The 17598-nt window shown below is 42.5% G+C and overlaps 1 protein-coding gene across 1 annotated transcript in view; it reads right to left on the bottom strand.

Moving 5' to 3' along the window:
* The window catches only part of HACD3 (3-hydroxyacyl-CoA dehydratase 3), a 33301-nt gene extending 16053 nt beyond the window's left edge, over positions 1-17248 (bottom strand). Inside the window, exons 1-5 of the mRNA XM_007166035.3 lie at positions 16971-17248; positions 6243-6285; positions 4280-4353; positions 3181-3345; positions 1192-1243 (exon numbers count right to left, since the gene is read on the bottom strand). Coding sequence (XP_007166097.1) covers positions 1192-1243; positions 3181-3345; positions 4280-4353; positions 6243-6285; positions 16971-17057 — 421 coding nt within the window. The 5' untranslated portion in view covers positions 17058-17248. The remainder of the gene's footprint in view (positions 1-1191; positions 1244-3180; positions 3346-4279; positions 4354-6242; positions 6286-16970) is intronic.
* Positions 17249-17598: the final 350 nt, after the last annotated feature.

A 17598-nucleotide genomic window follows, 5' to 3' on the forward strand; every position in this document is an offset into this window, starting at 1 on the left:
AACTTCTTTCATCAGGAAACTTTACGAATTTAGATAAAACTGTTAAAGCTTTTTCTAAGATCCTCAAAAATCCATATATAAGAATTTTTTACATATTTCAGAAGTTTATCCCTCTAAAACACCAAAAAATTAATTCAAATCTCAAGGTGGCCTTTTTATGTTATTATTCTTCACCTCCACTAATCCTCTCCCCTCCTCTGCTTTTCTATAGCAGAAAATTCCTCTAAATTAGTGGTTATTCAATTTTTTTAAAAAGCAATAAAATGTCTTTTTAAAAGGAAACTTTATTCAGAACCCTAATACATAAAACACAAAAGCCAAGATGCTCTGATTGAAGTAGACCTGCTTGCTTGGCCTATCCCTCCAAAGCATCTCTGGAAACCCCTGGGGTACCATGGAACATAGTTTGAAAACCACTGCTCTAAAACTTTCCCCTTTCCTACTTATGGCATGCCAAATAAGTGCCACTAAAACTGAAAAAGTTCAATTTAGGACATACGAGAAACCCTTATTTTATTCTACTTTTCAGCATTAGTTTTGTATAGACCTGCATGGTCCCCTTATTAGAACGGAAGCTCTTTGAGCACAGGTGCTCTGATGGAGTCACTGGCTCCACATCTCAAGGGCTTTAGTGCAATGCTTTCCATACGCCACAAATTTAAGATAGCTGCTGAATTTAATCTACGATACCCAGACGATAATACACTTACAGAGCTTCTTGCTTGGGTAGAAACAGAAATAGAACTGGATTTTTAAAAGGTTAATGAACAGCAGGACTACACAGAATACTTTCCATCTTTAAGGTTGACAACCACAGCCATTATGATCTCAGTTGGGACAAAAACACCAGGCTGGAAGAAGTGCAATCATGGACCTATGCAGTAATCTCCACACCTCTGCAGGACTTGCTGCCACCTAGCACCCACCTATTAGGCCAGTCCAGGAGACTGAGGTTCTTCCATTCTGCTATACCAACCTTGGTGTACTCAGATGATGTTAGGCCCCCAACAGAAGGAAAACCTTAAAAGTAAGACTTTTGATGTGGGTGTGCACAGCTTAAGCATTGGACATTAAGGATTTCTCATAAACTCCCCTACACAATGCGAGCACTCCTGTCACATCACACTCATCTATACCCCCATCTCTGTCACAAGTTAACTGGTAACTACCACAGCAGCAAGGCCAACTTACTTTCAGGGGAGCCTTGGCTTTCAATTCTGAGTTTATTTAGGCGTTCTTCTTCCTAGAATTAGGACAGAAGTTTTCCAAGAACACAAGTTAGACTACTGTATAGCACAGGGAACTGCATTCAATATCCTGTGATAAACCGTAATGGAAAGGAATGTGAAAAAGAATATATATATGTATAACTGAGTCACTTTACTATATAGCAGTAATTAGCACAACATTGTATTTCAACTATACTTCAATAAAAAATAAATTTAAAAAAAAGAACACAAGTTAGAATTTCCAGATGCTTGCAGAAGTCCACATGCTGCATAAGTGATCTGGCTCCCTTATAGCCACCTTCTTGCTTCCTTGGGGAAAATGTCCTAGCTCATGGTGCCAAAAAGCCTGACTCCTGACTGGGTAGCACTGGTATCACAGAATGCCCATCCAGTGCTCACAGAATTAAACCAATCAGCTGGCTTCCAAACTACAAAGTGGGCAGCCTTAAAATCCTGGAGCTGGAAAAGACATCCAGAAAATTTGTTATGGTTGTAGAAACAAAATGGAAATTTAAGGCGGGAAATAGATTGCTATTTTATTTTTAAGACCTCTATGATATAATTTTCCAGAAGCTAAAATCACGTCTCCAACATCAGTGTGAACTTATACTAGGTTAATATAGATATAGATGGATATATATGGAAATATTTATAGATAAGTGTATACGCATGGGTTAGTATACACACATAGATTTCCTTGTTCTATCAGCTGAGAGGGCCTAAAAGCAATGACACCCCAGAGGCAATGAGCGCACCTAGCACCCACATCTTGGTTTCCACTACCATTCTCCAATAAAAAGAACAGAGGGCTTCCCTGGTGGCGCAGTGGTTGAGAATCTGCCTGCCAATGCAGGGGACACGGGTTCGAGCCCTGGTCTGGGAAGATCCCACATGCCGCGGAGCGACTAGGCCCGTGAGCCACAATTACTGAGCCTGCGCGTCTGGAGCCTGTGCTCCGCAACAAGAGAGGCCGCGATAGTGAGAGGCCCGCGCACCGCGATGAAGAGTGGCCCCCACTTGCCACAACTAGAGAAAGCCCTCGCACAGAAACGAAGACCCAACACAGCCATAAATAAATAAAAAATAAATAAATAAATAAAAATAATTGCAGTCCATCTATTATAAAAAAAAAAAAAAAAAAAGAACAGAGCAGGGAATATACGAGATAAACCTGGCACAGCTTATAGTGCCAGAAATTAAGGATTAATTTCTTTAAAAAAAAAAAAAAAAGGCCCATGATGATGGAGCTGTGTCAAAGGGACACAAGAGCCAACTGCAAGAGCTTCCAGTGGCCAAAGCTAGAACAATTTGAGCAACAAAATAAATAACATAGTATTGGATTATAACCCAAACTATAAAACAAATATTCATGAGTCCATACTGATATAAATATATGACTGAATAAATAAATGAGAGAGAACAGAAAAATCTCCCATGCAGAAGAATTCCAAATAAAGTATACAGATACTCCCCCCTAAGAATGGGAAGTATAACTCCTGATTCCTTAAGTGTGGACTATGCATAGTGACTTCCTTCCAAAGAGAACAGTAAAGGAAGGAGAGGAGTAACATTACAGTAGAGAAACCTTACAGGGGAGAAATCTGCCAAAAATTACCTCAGCCAGATGATCAAGATTAATATCAACACTGATAGGTCATATTGATAGTACATATTCTTGATATGACATGATAAGAATGGCACTTTACCTCTGTGGGCTTCCTCCCCAAAACCCATCGCCCTAGACTAATCATGAGAAGAACATCAAACAAATCCCAACTGAGGGACAGCCTACAAAATACATGACCAGTACTTCTATAAAACCACATCTCCAGGTCTTTCAGGGAATTTATAACTTTGTCCTTATTCTATCAGATTCTGATAGATATCTGAGGTGGCCCAAATAACTTGCGTTCCTCATGACTTCTGTCTAGATCCTAAGGTCCTTACTGACCTTGGCTCTGAGCTCCATTTCAGCATCAGACTCGTCCAGCCAACGATCAAAGTCAGGGGCCAAAAACAGTGGGCGCTTCTCCTGCTTGGTGAGTCTCTCCCACCACTGGCTCACCTTCTTCTGTACCGTGATGTTCACCTGCCTCTGGGTCAGTTTGTAAACCAGCTAGGAGAGAAAGCAAGAACGTGAGAATGCCCTCCCACATCCCCTGCTCCTTCCCCTGAAACTGGACAAACCACTGTGGCCATACAGAGAAGCTGCACGGTATACTTATTCCCCTTCCTTCTTTGTTCCTAAAAGTCCTGAAGCAAAGAAAACATCCAGACCAAGGCTGGTACAAGGAAGAACTGGTAAAAACAGCCATGTCTTTCTCTGGTTCCCCCCGTGAATGACACAGGAGGAAAGCAAGATAAGAAAGGCAGATAGTTCCTGGTTATCCTAGCAGAAACTGGCATGAACGTCCTACCAGATCTACATCATGCAAGGCACTACATCCAATCACCTTCTCAAGTGCACCATTATCTTCCAAATTTTCCTCCCATGAAGATGACTCAATTCAAATGGTCATTGGTTTCTGGCATTGTTTTAGAAAGGCCTGCCTCAAGGCCAGAACTGTACTGTATCAGTTACAACTTTTTCAAAGGGAGTCTTTCACTACAGAGTCTTCTCAACTAAACTCAAATTCTTAGGGGCTGTTCCAGCTCATCATTCTTCTATATGGCCTCTCCCTTTGCCTCCAAAGCAAACCCCAGACAGATTCTCTACCCCTTAAACCACTGCTGACTATTAAGAATCTCAGAGCTGGAAAGAACCATAGAGATCACTTAACCCAATCCTTCACGTAACACATGAGGAAACTGAAACTCAAAGAGGTGAGGAGAATTATTCACACCACTAATAAATGGCAGAGCCCAGATTCGACTCAGGTTCTCCAACTTTCCTCTTCCTCTGAAGCTAAAACTTGGGCTCTATTCCAAACAAAAGTATATTCTACTTTGGTTTATCTTCTTCTTCCCCAGAATCCTTGCTCCCCATTTCACAAAACTATGAGTATTTATTTCTTAAAATGGACAGGGAAGTGAGGAAGGAAAGAACATACCTCTGGCTTCACAAGGTCTAAGAACTCCAGGTGAAATTCATAAACATTGTCTCCTTTGGCACCATGCCCCTGAGCTATAAAGAAAGAAATGTGGGTTACTCTGAACTTGTGCAGAGCGAGGCCATTCAAATGTTAGCTTAGTGCAGTTCTTTCAGGGATATGCAAATATTAATGGGCCCTGCAAATGAGTGGGGGCTTGTGAGCAGAGCTACTCAACAGCTAGATAAGCTAAATCCTGGACAAAAGTTTATCTCCTTATGTCTTTCTGGTGAGCAGTTCCAGAGTATTTACTTAATCTTCGAATGCGGCCTCAATGATGTCCAGTACAAATAACAGGCAGGAAAAAGAATACAGAAAGCAAAGCCAAAGGTAACACATAGATATAAATTTAACTTTCACATTTACTTTGGCTCTGAATCCACAGCAGAGAAAAATCAAGTAGGTGTATTATCTTGACTGCGGTTAAGGAAAGCCACAGGGTACACAGAAATGCTGGACTGTCTCAAAGAAAGCTGTAAATTTAACACCTTCCAACCAGGGGTAGATGATGGAGCAGCTGACTTTTCCTTTAGCACATCCCAAATGGAACAAAAAAGAAAAATAACATTTTCTCAGCTCATTCCTGAGAGGACAAATGGAACTAGGAGGCAAGTCCTCAGGGTGACCATCATGCCATTCCTGTGCCTTGGCATGGCTCCTTTCCCCAAAGCCAGCAGGTGCTGTGCCTAGGAGCCAGTGACTGCGGGACGTCCCTGCCCTCTGACTCTCTCACTTGGTTCCCTCCTGCGATTATCTTTCTTCATCTGGCCATATGTGGTATGACTTGCCTAATGTGTGCTACAGGTGGCTACCGTTCTCTAAGACCACAAATTCCTTAAGGTAGGACAGTCTATAAGCTTCACGTGGCAAGATACACTTTTATCATTTTAACTTCCTTTCAAATGTTTAGCTCCCCCTCAAAATCTGAGCTGCCACCACCACTGCTCTCACCTGGAAAAGTAGATTCAAAAGCCAGGTTGTGTTTCAGGCAAGTATATTAAGGTAGATGGAGTCTCATGTAAAGCAGAAACTCTTCAATCTCCCATAATCCCAGTCACTTACTAACGACATTCCAAGGAACCAGAACAGAGAGAGAGCAGGGAGAATCCCACCCTATTTTCACTGTTACCCTACTGGGTAACAATGAATCCAGACCTACCCTCTTAGGCACAGCAGAAAATTTGCTGGTGAACTGAGGAGGAAGGAGATGGAGGCAGATTCACAGAATCAAAGACTGTCAGAGCTGGAAAGCTTTTAGATGTCATCGAGAGTGCAGTGCTTATTAAACTGGTCTGTAAGTATATCAGGGAGCCACAAAGTGTCATTAAGAAAATTTCTATTTGGGGGGTTTTGTTATAATATTTTTAAAAAGAATCATATTCTGGGTCATCTAGATGGCTACCTTATAATCAAGTACTACCGCAGGAGTTCAGTGTTTGCGACTGTGTTCACAGCTGCAATGGAGCTAAATACCACTTAAAGTGACCATATTTAATCCATAACACGTTTCTTAATCTAGGGTCTATGGCCCTGGAGGATCCTGTGGACGTGTGTTCAGGTGTCCATGGACCCTCAAGTTTGAGAAACACAGATTATAACCCAATACCCTCATTTTATAGGTCCAGAGAAGTGAATAAGTTGTCCGAGGTGGTCGCAGATTTAGAGCTAGAAGATATAAATCTGTTTTCTAGCCCATGATACCTTTTCTCTATATCTACTGCCTCTCCCAGGGGAAAACAGGATATTAAACAAATTACTGACTTTTCTAATCATACATCGCAAAACATTCTAGCTTATCCCACAAGTATCAGAGTGGTGAGCATCAACAGAAAGTGAATAAAATAAACAGATAAAAATAAAAAGCAACCACCACTACGTCTCTTTAACTGTGTAGAGGACTGAGAACATTTGCCAGGATACTGACCTTTGAAATGCAGCACATTTTCAGTGATGCTGATGGCAGGATTCTGTGGAAAGAGACCAAGGATGCAAGAATGGCATTTTAATGAGAAAAATGGAATTAAAACCAGGGGCTTACTTCCCTCCATCCATCTGCCTTGGGCACTCGACCTCCTGCCTTGTGCTTCCCCCAGAGAATATGTTTGGTCATTTATCCACATCTCTGTGTAGGGTTTCTCTATGTCTATCTGTACCCATCTGAGATTGCAGGCTCCTGCAAGAAGGACCCTAAACTGCTCTGCTGTGCAGAACAATCAGATACTGAGTCAGTCCGTTCTGCTCATGGTAAATGGTACATGGTGCCGTGTGAGGCGCTACGGAGGAATACACAGATCTCTAAGACTCAGTCCCTCAGCTGTGGAGGCAGAGAATCTAGTAGAACAGTTGAGTCATTTCCTGTGAGAAGAAACGATATAGTATCAAGTAACATATGCTCAAGACCAAAAGAGTAGTAAAAAGCAGTTAAGTGTTACAGTCATTAAGAATAAAGTGAGCACAGTGGGAATAGAATGGTTGGGGACAGCCTCACCAAGGAGTGAGACCCATGCTGCAACATGAAAAATAAATTAATTCCTACAGGTTAAGGGAAGGGCTGCGGATTACAGGCGGTTGGATGAAAATGAAACATGCAGTGCTTCAGCCTCAGGCTGCACGCTCTTAACCCCTATCCAAACCAAGACTAGAAGAGATGGAAATTCTCCAAATTGTTCATTTATTCCCAGAAGTTGCTACATGCCTTTTAGCAGCATAATTTAAAGTGAAACAACTGAACTCTTTTTTCAGTGGATGAGAAACCGTTTATCTCCTAACTCCCAGCTCAAAATTATAAGCAAGAAGCAGCCTGTTTCCAGTGCCACAGCTAGTTCATTCATTTTTCTCCTGTAGGCTCCACTCTCTGTGTTCCATCATGCATCAAAGGAAACCAACAAGACAGACAGAAGGTGAAGCGGGGGGGGGGGGGGGGGGGGGGAGGGTTATACTAAAAGGCAGTGGGAGCCTAGATGCTCTATTCATAGCCAAGAGCGTTAGGAAAAGGGGGAGCATGAAGGCTGGCTTGGGGGAGCATTTGAGCCAAGCTTTAGGTTAAGAACCTCCCCGGTGAGAGTACAGACTTCAGGCTGAGAAGCTTACCCAAAGGGGCTAACAATCTAGATGATCTTTTCTGTGCCAGGAAGATGGAATTACGGAACCTCATCAGAAAAGGCTACACTTTCAGGGGCATCGTTCCTCTATAAGGGAAACAGGGTTTTGGTGTGAATATTATCATGAAAGCTAGAGTTCTGGGAAGTCTTGGTGGTACACTTCCTACCTAAGTCACTTCTTGCCCCCACTCTGTGTTCCCCATATCTTAATTCACTTAGAAGGAAAAAAGGAGTTTGGGGGGCCCAGTTTATTCTCCTCAGACATAGATGTGTGAAACCAAGGTTTAAGCATCTAGCCACAGCACAGGGCCTGGATTTCACTAAGCATTCTATAAGCCAGATTTCAGATGCTAACTCGTACCCAGCAGTACACTGGGCATGTCAGGTTCAGCTTCTCCAAAGGTGGTAGTAGTTAAGGAATACATTTCAGTAAAAAAAAAAAAAAAAAAAAAAGAAAGAAAGAAAGAAAGAAATAATATCAAGAGATTCCTTGTCCTCTTTGCCCACTTTCCCTCAATGGTAACATTTTACAAAACTATAGTATAATATCACAATCAGGATATTGACATTGATACACTCAACCTATCTTGTTTGAATTTTCCCAGTTTGATTTGTATTCATTTGTGTGTGTCTGTGTAAGTTCTATACAATTTTATTACATGTATATGTTCGTCTACTCAACATCACAGTCAAGATACTGAACAGTTCCAGATCCCTTATGGTGCCCTTTTATAACCACACCCACCTCCTGCCCCCCTCTCTCAGCCCACAAACTGGTCTTCTTTATTTCTTTTTGACTATCATTATGGAGTTGTGGATTTCCTTTTTAATCCACTCTGCCAAAATCTAATATTATTCTTATTCTTTTTGGTGTTCAAATTGTCACAAATTTGGTCACAAATTGTCACAAATTTGAAATCCCTTCAAACCAGCTCCTGTATTATTCTGATATGACCTTGTAGCCTTTGAGGATGTTGTACTTTCTCTGGCACAGACCCGGAATAATTGGCCATTTCTTCAAGGGGCTTCATAGTTCCTCTACTGTGGAATTGTAATTTAGAAGCCATGATCTGGGCACATTGAGGTATACTCAATGCTCATCTTTAGTGTCTAGCTAGGACTTTAAAATATCATGTTGTCGGGCTTCCCTGGTGGCGCAGTGGTTGAGAATCTGCCTGCCAATGCAGGGGACACGGGTTCGAGTCCTGGTCTGGGAGGATCCCACGTGCCGCGGAGCAATTGGGCCCGTGAGCCACGGCTGCTGAGCCTGCGCGTCTGGAGCCTGTGCTCCACAGCAAGAGAGGCCGCGATGGTGAGAGGCCCGCGCACCGCGACGAGGAGTGGCCTCCACTTGCCGCAACTAGAGAAGGCCCTCGCACAGAAACAAAAACCCAACACAGCCATAAAATAAATAAATAAATAATTAAAAAAAAAAATCATGTTGTCATACTGAAATGCCCAATTCAAAATTATGGGACTTCCCTGGCGGTCCAGCGGTTAAGACTCCGTGCTTCCAACGCCGGGGATGTAGGTTCGATCCCTGGTCGGGGAACTAAGATCCCACAGGCCGCATGGTGCAGCCAAAAAATAAATTAAAAATTTACATTATAGGGTTTCTCCTTATCTTCTGTTATTTAATATTTGTATCTCCTTATGGTGAATATCTTGGTTCCTAATAACATTAACACATTTACTTCTTTGATCCTAAAGGTTTCAGAATTACATCAATATTTTTACTAACAATAAACCTATAAATAAAGTACAACATTTATTTGCAGTTCTTTTTGTCCTTAGAGTATATCTACTAAAGAACCAGAGCACTGGGCTTCCCTGGTGGCGCAGTGGTTGAGAATCTGCCTGCTAATGCAGGGGACACGGGTTCGAGCCCTGGTCTGGGAAGATCCCACATGCCGCGGAGCGGCTGGGCCCGTGAGCCACAATTGCTGAGCCTGCGCGTCTGGAGCCTGTGCCCCGCGACGGGAGGGGCCGCGATAGAGAAAGGCCCGCGCACCGCGATGAAGAGCGGTCCCCGCACCGCGATGAAGAGTGGCCCCCACTTGCCGCAACTGGAGAAAGCCCTCGCACGAACCGAAGACCCAACACAGCCAAAAATAGATAAATAAATAAATAAATAAATAAATAAATAAATAAATAAAAAAGAACCAGAGCACTGTGTTCAAACGTTACTTGTACTAAGTTATTTATCTGTATGGTTATGTTATCAATTTGATATACAGTTAGGTCCTTTTGATTGTATTTAATTTCAAGATTTTTCATTTTATCCTTTTTTATTGAATTTTAGTTTTGAGTATGTAAAACATTTACATCATTCAAAAGTCAAACTTTACAGACAGGTATCTTCAGAAGTCCTATTTCCAAACCCATCCCCCTCCACCACATTCCCACTCACCACCCGTAGGTAACCACTTCAGTGGCACCTGGTTTATCTTTCCTCTGTGTGTGTATATGTTTGGGAAAATAAATAAATATATTCAGACATTCTTATTTCCCCTTCTTTCTACACAAAAGATAGCACAGAATATACATTCTTAGGCACCTTGCTTTTTTCACCTAAATCAATCCTTACCAGTTCATAGAGATCTCACTCATTCTTTTTGGGTGTATATGACAGTACCTATTCTCTTTAATCCCCTTTTTGGATCCAAATTCTACTTATACTTAAAAACACAGCTCAAGGTCCACATCCTTGGCCATAGTGATCTCTCTATTCTCTGAACTCCAAGACCACTGATTTCTTTGCTCATCCCTTCCCTCCACCAAGGAAAACTTCTTTAAAAGTTATCTACAATCATCTGTTCTTCCCTACCACAAATACTCTGAAATCTACTCTGACCTAGCCTCCATCCTCACCACTCCACTGAAACTGTTATTACCAAGATCATCAATAACCTCCACATTGCCAAATCCAATAGACACACAATCTCGTCTTATTCAACCGCTAAGCAGCACTGGACACAGCGGACCACACCCCACTGAAATATCCCTCTTTCCTGGCTTCGAGGACACTACAGGACACTGCATTGGATTTTATGCCTCATAGGCTACTCCTTCTCAACCTCCTCAGCTGATGCTTTCTGCTCGGCCCAACTTCTAAATGTTTAAGTGTCTCAGGACGCAGTCCTGGGCTGCTTCTTATCTCTATCAGTTTTTGTGGGTTTTTTGTTTTTATTTAGGCTGCACTGGGTCTTAGTTGCGGCATGCAGGATCTTCATTGTGGCATGTGGACTCTTTGTTGCAGCATGCAGACTTCTTAGCTGCAGCATACATGCAGGATCCAGTTCCCTGACCAGGGATTGAACCCAGGCCCCCTGCATTGGGAGCGCAGAGTCTAACCCACTGGACCGCCAGGGAAGTCCCTCTCTTATCAGTTTTTAATATCTATCAGTTTTCTGACATAAATTGGCATCTTGGGCCAAACTGAACCCACAATATTTTATATGGCCTACAGAGAATATTTTTTATTTATTAATTTTTAACTTTAATTCACCACAAAGTACTTTGCACCTTGGAATTTTGCAGTAGCTGTTCCCTCTCCCTATAATATTCAGTCCCCATAATTTTGCACGGCTTCTTAACATTTAGATATCTGCTCAAATGTCACCTCCTCCAAGAGACCTTCCCTGACTACCCAATCTGAAATAGTTCTCGTGATTCCTTCTCATATTTTTTTTCTTGCTTTACTTTCTTCATAACATTCATGGTTATCTGAAACTATCTGATGAATTTATCTGCTTCTATTGCCAGTCTTCCTGCACCGCCACCGCCACTCAGTATATAAACTTCATGAGAGCAGGGACCTTGTCTGCCTTGCTCATGCCCAAGTCCCAGAGTCTAGGAGACTACTAAGCACACAGTAAGCATTTATATATTTATTGAATAAGTATAAAACTATGAGGTTTTTTCATTTTAAAAACTCTGGATTTTCAGCTTCTTCTTCAAAAATTAGAAGAATTAGATGCCAACCTCAGATCTGCATTCTTGAATGACAATAGCTACCCCCTTAATATGAACCCTATCCTCTCCCATTAGCCACTTTCCTCACCCAGCTCATTTCACTAACATTCATTGAACACTCACTATAGGCCAATTATTTTTCAAAGTGTTCCACATTACTATCTCACACACATACAAAAACCCTATAAAATAGGCACTATTCATATAACAATTTTACATACAAGGAAACGGAGGCTTACAGAGATTACGTAACTAGTTTAGATTACAAAATCAGCAAGTGGCAAAACCAAGGCAAACAGCCCCAGGCTCCTAATCATGACATGTTTTGGGCATGATTTGGTAATCTCTGATCCATACTCTCTTCCTGGTGATCTCATCCTGCCTCAGGGGTTTAAATACTAAAACTTATTAACTGACAACTCCAAAATGAAATTAATATCTCATTAATTCTAAAATGGACATTTTTCTCAAATTTAATATCTCTAAAATCAGGATACTTATTAAAATTGACAGCAGCACCTTACACTTGCTTTGGCAAAGTAGCAACCATGACATGGTTGTCACTGTCTAGCATATGGGAGCTTGGCTGTTATTCCAGATGGCATGACTACACAGCTGTAACTCAATATTTCAGCCAATAAACCACTTAAAAGCCATTTAAGGAAGTAGTATGAGTCCTGGTTTGTGTCGCAAGAATGTGCCAGCATCAAAACTTATAAATAGGTACGGATGGCTTGAAAAAAAAATGAGATAACAGTACAGCGTTCTTTCAGAAATGCTGCATTTAGTGCTCTTAATGGCACAGAGGATGATACTATATGGAAAAACATGGACAGTGACATCTCTGAGTAGAAATGTGATTCAGAAGAGTGGATTCTGTGACTTCCCTGGTGGTCCAGTGGGTAAGACTCTGAGCTCCCAATGAAGGGGACCCAGGTTCGATCCCTGGCCGGGGAACTAGATCCCACATGCATGCCACAACTAAGAAGTCCACATGCCGCAACTAAAGATCCTGCATGCCGCAACGAAGATCCTGCATGCCACAACTAAGACCTGGCGCAGCCAAAATAAACATTAAAAAAAAAAAAGTGGATTCTGAAATATGAAGATGGTTTAGGAACACCTCCACCAATTTTTTTGCTTATATTTTCATATTTATGTGTACAAGAGTGAGATTATATAAAATGACAGATTTTATGATTTTTTCTAATTTATTTATTTATTTTTGGCTGCGTTGGGTCTTCATTGCTGCGCGCAGCCTTTCTCTAATTGCAGCAAGCAGGGGCTACTCTTCATTGCAGTACACGGGCTTCTCATTGAGGTGGCTTTTCTTGTTGCAGAGCACGGGCTCTAGGTGCACGGGCTTCAGTAGTTGTGGTGCACGGGCTTAGTTGCTCCATGGCATGTGAGATCTTCCCGGCCCAGGGCTCAACCCCATGTCCCCTGCATTGGCAGGTGGATTCTTAACCACTGCACCACCAGGGAAGCTCAACCACTATTCTAGAATTGGAGTTTATCATTCCCACTGTATTTCTTTACTCATGTACAACACGTTGGGTATTCATTACAATACAAACTTTTATTTTACATGTTACATAAATGGTTTCATATATATAATATAAATACATATAATTCTTCAACTTGTTTTTTATTTGATATATTTCTAAACTTTATCCATAGATACAGCTGGTTCTGTTTCATTTATTTTAGCTGTTGTACAGTGTGCTGTTGTATAAATATACCACAGTTTATCCATTCTCCTGTTGATAAGTACTGAGGTTGTTTTCAATTTTTTTTTGCCGTAATGAACATACTGTCTCCTTGGGCATTTAAGGAAGAGCTCAGTGATATGTGCCACAAATATCTGCCTCAAGCTTGTCTTAAATCTGCCATCTTTTTTTTTAGGGTTTATGTTTTTGTGTCTTGTTTAACACATTCTTCCCTGTTCCAGTATCATAAAGACAGTCTCCTGCATTTTCTTTTAGTAGTTTTGCTTTATGCATTTAGTTCATTAGCCCACCTGAAATTGACTTTTGTGCACGGCATAAGGCAAGATCTTACTTTATCTTTTTGCCATTTAGATTACCAATTGTCCCAATACAATCTCCTGAATGGTTCATCCTTTCGCCTATTAATTTGTAAAGGCACCACTGTTGTTCAATACGTTTTCATATATGGATAAATCTGCTAACAGCCTCTATTCTGTTCTATTCCTCTTTGTGCTTCTCTCTCTCATCTAAGGTTTAGTATCACAACAATAATCCCTTACACTTGAATAGCACACTAGAATTCACAAAGCACTTTCAAATCCATTATCCAATTTAAGCCTCAAAACAATCCTGTGAATTAGGTGTTATTATTCACATTTATTTACATGAAAAGACTCAGGCTCATAAAGGTTAAGTGAATAATCCACAGACACCAGATATTAAGTGGAAGAGCAAGGACCCAATCTCATGCCTTCAGTTACCACTCTTTCCACCAGACTCTCTATTAGGTAAGGTCAAGAACAGTATCTTTCAAACAGCTCCCAAACAGAGCTATGCACACTGCCCTCATATAACTGAAACAAACAAAAACCTTGATAAATGAACAAATGCTTTAACAACTATGATTGTTGGCACAATCTGTCCTTCATGCTTATCCTGAAAACAAACTCTATTCTGAAAGTAACCCTGCCCTAGCCCCACTGTCTGCAGCTCCAAAGACAGAGGAGAGATGTGAAAACCTGACGGTTCTCTGTGTCTCAGAAAGGGAAAGGAGCAGGGCTGATGCACCCAGACTGGAATTCAACATTCAAACTCACTTACACATATGCTACGAAGAGCAGGGGGCGATAGAGAGCTATCCAACAACCCAGCACCTAGCTTAAGGTGAGACAAAAGTAGGTGCTCCACAAACGGTTTTCATTAAACAAGTAAACGAATTGCTTCATCCCAAGCCAGAATCACCAGTTTCACAAGCCCTGCAGAAAACAATTAATTGGGAAATTTTTAAAAAGGAGCAGCCCCTGACATTCAAAAGCTGGCCTGGCACTCACAGCTAGAACACGTTATTCTGCTATTGGACATAATCTCACAGAATACCTTGATAAAATGAGACAAAGGCCATTTCATAATTTTGTGTAAGCACAGATAAAAACATGGCCACAATGCCACCCACAAAATATCAGACACCCTTCTTCTCTTGGCCAAAATAAGTGACTGCCACTTCTCTACCAATTAGTTTTATTCTTGTTCTGGTCTCTCTTCCCTATATATAAAATTTATTCACATACCCAACCACAGAATTGCCCGCTTTCTGACAGCATCTAATCTAAAGCGAATCCTTGCTTCCTTAGTCTGTCTCCCAATCACCAAAGTCCAAATTCTATAATCAATTTTGAGCAAACCCATGGAGTATGCTCGCCCTTGCTGATATGAGCAATAAACACAACTTGTTTAACTAGAGGTGTGTTCCTGGAGCTCTTTGGCTGTAGGGCATTGACACATACAACAAGTTGGACAATCTGAAAGTCTTTGCCGTTCTCCTTCTGGGAAGTTCTCCCAGTCTCAGTTTGACAAGAATACTTCATCTTATTTCTGGAAGTCACCTCTAACTAACGAAAAGAGAGATAACAAATTCCTTTAACACTAGGGACCTGGTTCAGTATTCAACTCCGACTCTACAAATAAACATACTCATGCACAAAACTTTTTGTTAGTATATAATATGCTTCCTCCTAGATAGAATGCCATTGGAAAGCTGAGTCTGACTCATTTTTGTAAATCTGTAGTATTTCACACATGGTAGGGGGTTTCTTTTATGAATGGTATTAACATGTTACATTAAAACTAATGGTAGTTGAAATGGATGCCTCAGAATTGCAGATGGGAAATCCAAGAAAAACCAAAAACTCAATTGGGGAAAAAGATTTATTTTTTCCCAAATAATAAAAAAAGGATTTCTCTCTCCAAAAGAAAATTCCATTTTTCCCTCCACCGTTACATTTCTTTAACTATAATATATTCCAAACACATACCTTTATGTTTTAAAATATACCAAATATGATTAACACATGTGTTCATGTTTCTTAACTAAAAGGTTTAGATCTTTCAGGAAAAATTTAAGTATGATGCATTCTTTCATTTGCCCAACTAGTTTCCATTTTTTTCCAACACCACCCCACTTCACCTAAAAACATCTTTTCTGTTTGTAGCTTCAAAAGTATCCCAGAATATTCCATCCTTATTACAACTAGAGAGGGCCTGAGTTTATTTAATTGGTCTACACAATGTTTAACTGAATACTTAAGAGAGATTGCCATGACACAAGTTCCGTACTTTTCTTATTGACTGATGTTAGAATCCTCTCTAGAAGGACACTTTGATCCCCATCTACAAAGATTTTGTTTGTTTTTTCCTTTTTTTATTAAAACACCCTGGAGCAGAGTAGAGGGACACAGCAAAGAACATTTATACATCCTCTGACGCAAAAGTATAATTCAGCCTGGTTTAACACATTAAATGACACAGCCTATTTAAAGGCATTCTGGTCAGTATTGTCTTAAGTTTCAATGGGAAAACAGGTTTATATTCCAGAAGAAAAGATTAAATTCAACAAATTCAAGTCCACACTCAATGAGCACCTACACCTTGCAAGACAGTATACCAGATGGGCTGACAGATCCGAACATAAACACCTGACTGAGGCAGAGAGAGTTAAGGGGAGTGAAGGAGGTTACAAAGTGCCATAGATGTCAAGGAGAGTAGGGAGTTAAGAATGTAGAAAGAACATTCCAGACTGAAAACTCCAGTTCCTCAAAAACGGGAATCCTGGATGGTTTGGACCGAGACAAAGGGGTACACAGGTCCTGAGAGCTCCACCATTTAGGAGGCCTCAGCCTGTTCTTATGAGAGCCAATGAGATCAAGCATAAATACTCAATGTAACTTAATTTTGTAGTTCTCTATGCAACTCAGCAAACCTGAGCTCACATCCTTAAGAACGGGGGTGGGGGGGGGGGGTAGGAATCACTTCTTCGGGGTCTTATGGACTTTAGAACTAAAATTAACAAGAATTATTTCCATCACTTAATGGTTGGGAGGTGGGTGTGACCCCTCCAAGGCAGCGGCGGGCCTCGTGAAGGTCCGAGGGGACCCGCTGGACCTCTCAGGCCAGCGCTAGACGTCCAGCCACGGCCCGGCAAGCCACTGTCACACTGCACCCCCGACCCAACGACATCCCACGCCTCGAAGAGCTTCGGCAAACACGAACTCCGACGGCCAGGCCTCCAGGGCCAGGCTCGGGCTCCACCAGGCCGCAGACTGCGAACAAAGAGGAGGCCCGGGGCAGCCTCCGAGGCCCGCGCGGGGCTCACGCAGCACCCGAGGTACCTGAAGCCTTCAGGGGGTCGCGCCCAGGGTCTGCCTCCATGTGGGCCAGCTTTTGCTCGGGCCTGGATGCCGAGAGCGCACCGCGTCCTGGATCCCGTTGGCGCGCTACTGGCTCTCCGGTACACACCCGGACAAAGGGGACTGGGGTCCCAGCGGTTCCCAGGAGCCGAGACCCGCGCACGTCCCGCCGCCCTGCCTTTACCTGCACGTCACTCAGCTCCACGCGCAGATACAGCTCGCGGTGCCGCTGAGCCCAGTAGACGTGCGGCGTCAGCACCTGATTCTCCATGACCACACTGCCCAGGGCGCGGGGAGACTAGGCTCACTGCCTCAGGCAGGTTGTGCGCGGCTGGAGCTGGCCGAACACAGGCCGCAACACCACCTCGCTCCGGAGTGCCGGCAGCCCGCTGCCTCTACACGACCCACGCTCGCGGGCCGCGCCTGCGCAGTGGCGAGCAGGGGAAGCAGCGGCGCGGGCTCCGGGCTTCGGGCTTCTAGGCGAGCCGGGTGGGGGCGGGGTGGGGCGGGGCGGGGCGGAGGCGGGAGGGGGCGGGCCCAGGAGCGTGTGACGCCATTGCTTGCTGCTGCCGCCTCCGGAGTCGACAGGTGCTCTGCAGTTACCTCTCTTTTTCTAGAGGACGGTTAAAAATAAGCGTAAAAATTAAAAAACGCTGGAGACTGATGAGGAAACGATCAGCATGGAGAACGGGCTTGGATTGGTGTATCTGGAAGGTTCCTCCCATTTGTCATTCATTAATTCAACATTTACTGAGCGCCTACTGTGTGCCCGGGCTTCAAAGCTAAGCACCGGAGCTTCAGGAGTAAGACAC

This window comes from Balaenoptera acutorostrata, chromosome 3 (genome assembly GCF_949987535.1).
Source record: "Balaenoptera acutorostrata chromosome 3, mBalAcu1.1, whole genome shotgun sequence".
Taxonomy (NCBI): Eukaryota; Metazoa; Chordata; class Mammalia; order Artiodactyla; family Balaenopteridae; genus Balaenoptera; species Balaenoptera acutorostrata.